General features: G+C 39.1%; 1 protein-coding gene across 1 annotated transcript in view; it reads left to right on the top strand.

The window, feature by feature from the left end:
* The window catches only part of prkar2ab (protein kinase, cAMP-dependent, regulatory, type II, alpha, B), a 28,651-nt gene that overhangs the window by 21,536 nt on the left and 3,078 nt on the right, over positions 1 to 4,037 (top strand). The window contains exons 8-9 of the mRNA XM_079592234.1: positions 194 to 259; positions 331 to 469. Of these exons, the coding sequence (XP_079448360.1) occupies positions 194 to 259; positions 331 to 469 (205 nt within the window). The remainder of the gene's footprint in view (positions 1 to 193; positions 260 to 330; positions 470 to 4,037) is intronic.

Below are 4,037 nucleotides of genomic sequence, written 5' to 3'. Positions count from 1 at the left end.
ATGTTTTCATGTCTAATCAATTGAATTCATGAAACTTGAACAACTTTTTTTTTTTTGCAACACTACAGTCCCATGAAATGTTCGACGTTTTCAGAAATTCTCTGTTGTGTTGAGGGTTATCAAAGTTCACTGAAACTGAAAATAATAATTATAATAATAATAGTTATAAATAAGGTGTTGTGTGGTTCCTCAGGGAGATTCGGCCGACTGCTTCTACATCGTGGAGTCTGGAGAAGTCCGGATCATGATCAGGAGCAGAGTAAGAACATCACACACACACGGGCACTTGTGCTCGGCCCGGCTGGCGCTCACATACTCCTGTCTCCGCAGACTAGCGCAGGTCAGAGGTCAGGCCAGGAGCTGGAGGTGGCGCGCTGCACGCGGGGACAGTACTTCGGCGAGCTGGCGCTGGTCACCAATAAACCGCGAGCAGCGTCAGTGTACGCGGCGGGAGAGACCAGGTGTTTAGGTAAGACTCATTTGGCTCTTCAACCGCTGGTTTTCATGTAGAGATAGTTCGGGTTTGATACGCTATGAAGGTCTAATGTCCTCGACACACATACAGTCTGATTTATTCAGAAGTATGAGGTGTGTAAAGTCGGGTGTAACGATACCCTCACGGTTCGACACATATCACGATATTGAACTCACGATACAATATTATTGCATATCATACAATACATATGATAATGGGTTAACAAAAATGTACTGTTGATTAAAATGCTAAATTTGATATTACGTTGTGTGTGTAAATGAATAGGCTTGGACAATGAACAATAGAGACACCAGAATAACAATATTCATGATTCTGAAGCTGAAAATACAGAATTATTTTAGATGAATATGTTTGCAATCTGTCACAGACTAGATATATTTAAAATAATGTAGGCCACTTTTACTGGTAACAAGACATTTGGCATTATCAAGACCCACAAATATTTCCCCAGTGCATTATTATACATTACTACAGTAAACTACTGTATATAATGTTGAATATACTGACACTAAAACTCTGAAAACTAGATTTTTTTCTCTCACTATTCACAATACATATTGTTGCAGTTTTGTATTTTGATATATTGCGACACGATATATTGTTACACCCCTAATATTAATGCGTGCAGACATAAATACTGCAGATATACTCCACATATAATCCAATATTGTTTTATCGACCATTGAATTTAGCGATGCGCACACAGCCGTATTGCACCATCAGCCCATCAGGTGGCACTGTTTCTCGGCTGCTGCAGATGATGTTTTAAAATGGACATGAGGTCTTGATGCTAGAGCCGTTGCCCCAGCGAAATACAGATTATGAGCAGTTTTTACTGTAGTAATCGTTGTTTATGAACCACTAAACTTGGCATAATGAACCATTCACACTGTAGTCTTGCTCCTTGTATTGGAGTGGACATGACGCTTTACACTAGAGGCACTAACCAAATCCAGATATTGAGCACTATTTACTCTAGCAGTTTATTAATGTGGCATGTGGGATTATGCACAACGAATTAATTAAAGAAAAGTGCTCAAAATATTGTTAGTTAATACAAATGTTCATGTTCACACCTCATTAGTTAACAGAGTTTGATTTGAATAATGTATTAGAAAATGTTAACATTGACTAAGAATAATAAATGCGGTAGAAGTGTTGTTTATTGTAAACTCATGTTAAATGAAAGCTTTAGTAAAGTGCTGCCATGACGGGAGCTGGTTCGACGGTGGCTGAGAAGTGCAATAAACAGAAACAAAATAAAGACTTTCTACGTTCAAGCAGATCATGAACTGTCTTCAGTCTCGTGTCCAGATTTGTGTCCGAATGGATTCATATTTATAGTGTAATATAATGACAGCATTGAAGACGAATCATGCTAATGTGACGTCAAACCAACATTATAAATCAAAATAACATTCGTTAATGCAAAATCCTCATATGGGTGTTTATGGGTATTTCCTCCAAAGGACCAATGAAATGGTATGAAGTTCAGCTGATCTCCTGTTACAAAATACATCAACAAATACAGTCAATATAGGAGTTACATCACAGTATTACTTCAATATTTATATTTCATATACTGTACATATTAAATATGAGCATTTTACTGTTTATGATCACAGCTCATTAGTCAAGTCAAGTCACCTTTATTTATATAGCGCTTTTTACAATACAGATTGTATCAAAGCAGCTTCACAGTGATAACATGAAAATAATACAAAAAACAATTTCATCATCGTCCACCTTTAAGGCAGATCTATAATATTGTTGAATATTAAATGTCCCCAACTAAGCAAGCCAGAAGGCAAGGCAACAGCGGCAAGGAACCAAAACTCCATCAGGGACAGAATGGAGAAAAAAACCTTGGGAGAACCCAGGCTCAGTCGGGGGCCAGTTCTCCTCTGGCCAATGAGTGAACAGTGTATGAAGTTCAGAATGAATCAGAGTATTTGTCCAGTTCCGGTTGGTTGAAGTCGGAGTGGAGAGGAGGAGAGACTGGTTGACATTTTCAGGTCAGCGGCGTCGTCGTGTCCTGGCGCTGGTCCTTCATCAGATCTGGATACGGCCTGGTTCCGGTGGACAGCGGTAAACCTCGGGATAGACAGAGAGACTAATATTAGCGTAGACGCCATCCTTCTTATGATGTACCAAGTACATCAGGATTTACGGGAAGTGTTCCCGGTCCCGGCTGTTCTAAACTATGCAGCCTAACATTGAGTTATAGAAGTCTATAATGTGTTATGTGTATGCTAGGCCGAAGAGATGTGTTTTTAGTCTAGATTTGAACTGACAGAGTGTGTCTGCTTCCCGGACAATGTTAGGAAGACTGTTCCAAAGTTTTGGTGCTAAATAGGAAAAGGATCTACCGCCAGCAGTCGATTTTGATATTCTAGGTATTATTAACTGGCCGGAGTTTTGAGATGGCAGTAGACGTGAAGGACTATAATGCGTTAAGAGCTCGCTCAAGTACTGCGGAGCTAAACCATTTAGTGCTTTCTAAGTGATCAGCAATATTTTAAAATTTATACGATGTTTAATAGGCAGCCAATGCAGTGTTGACAGAACGGGGCTAATATGGTCATACTTCCTGGTTCTGGTAAGAACTCGAGCTGCTGCGTTTTGGACCAGCTGTAGTTTGTTTGTTAAGCGTGCAGGGCAACCACCCAGTAGAGCATTACAATAATCTAGCCTTGAGGTCATGAACACATCAACTAATTGTTCTGCATTATTCATTGAGAGCATATGACGTAATTTAGATATATTTTTAAGATGGAAGAAAGCGGTTTTACAGATACTAGACACGTGACTTTCAAATGAAAGATTGGTATCAAAGAGCACACACACACACACACACACACACACACACACACACACACACACGGGTTCCTAACCGACGACGAAGACTTAACAGAGCAGCATCAAGTGTTAGACAGTACTCTAGGTTATTACGTGTGGAAGTTTTTTGTCCAATAATTAGAATCTGTTTTTTCTGAATTGAGTAGTAGGAAATTACTAGTCATCCATTATTTTATATCCGCTATGCATTCCGTTAATTTTGTGAATAGGTAGGTTTCGTCAGGGCATGAAGAAATATACAGCTGAGTATCGTCGGCATAACAGTGAAAGCTAATTCCATGTTTCCTAATGATATCTCCTAATGGTAGCATGTACAGAGTGAACAGCAGCGGTCCTAATACTGAGCCTTGTGGTACGCCATACTGAACTTGTGAATGATAAGACATCTCTTCATTTACTGCTACAAACTGATAACGGTTAGATAAGTATGATTTAAACCATGCTAGTGCAATTCCACTAATGCCAACATAATGTTCGAGTCTATTTAAAAGGATGTTGTGGTCAATGGTGTCAAATGCAGCACTAAGATCAAGTAATACTAATAGAGAGATACAACCACGATCGGATGATAAGAGCAAATCATTTGTACGAGTTCTTACTATTTTACATTTTAAGTTGCTCATGCTAAATTGTGCAAAACATGATTCAACTTTTAAGGTGTGTGTTTGTGTGTGTGTCTCAG

This window comes from Phoxinus phoxinus (assembly GCF_949152265.1).
Source record: "Phoxinus phoxinus genome assembly, chromosome: 20".
NCBI lineage: Eukaryota > Metazoa > Chordata > Actinopteri > Cypriniformes > Leuciscidae > Phoxinus > Phoxinus phoxinus.
Note: the sequence above shows the minus strand (reverse complement) of the source record. Positions and strands in the feature narration are given on the sequence as shown.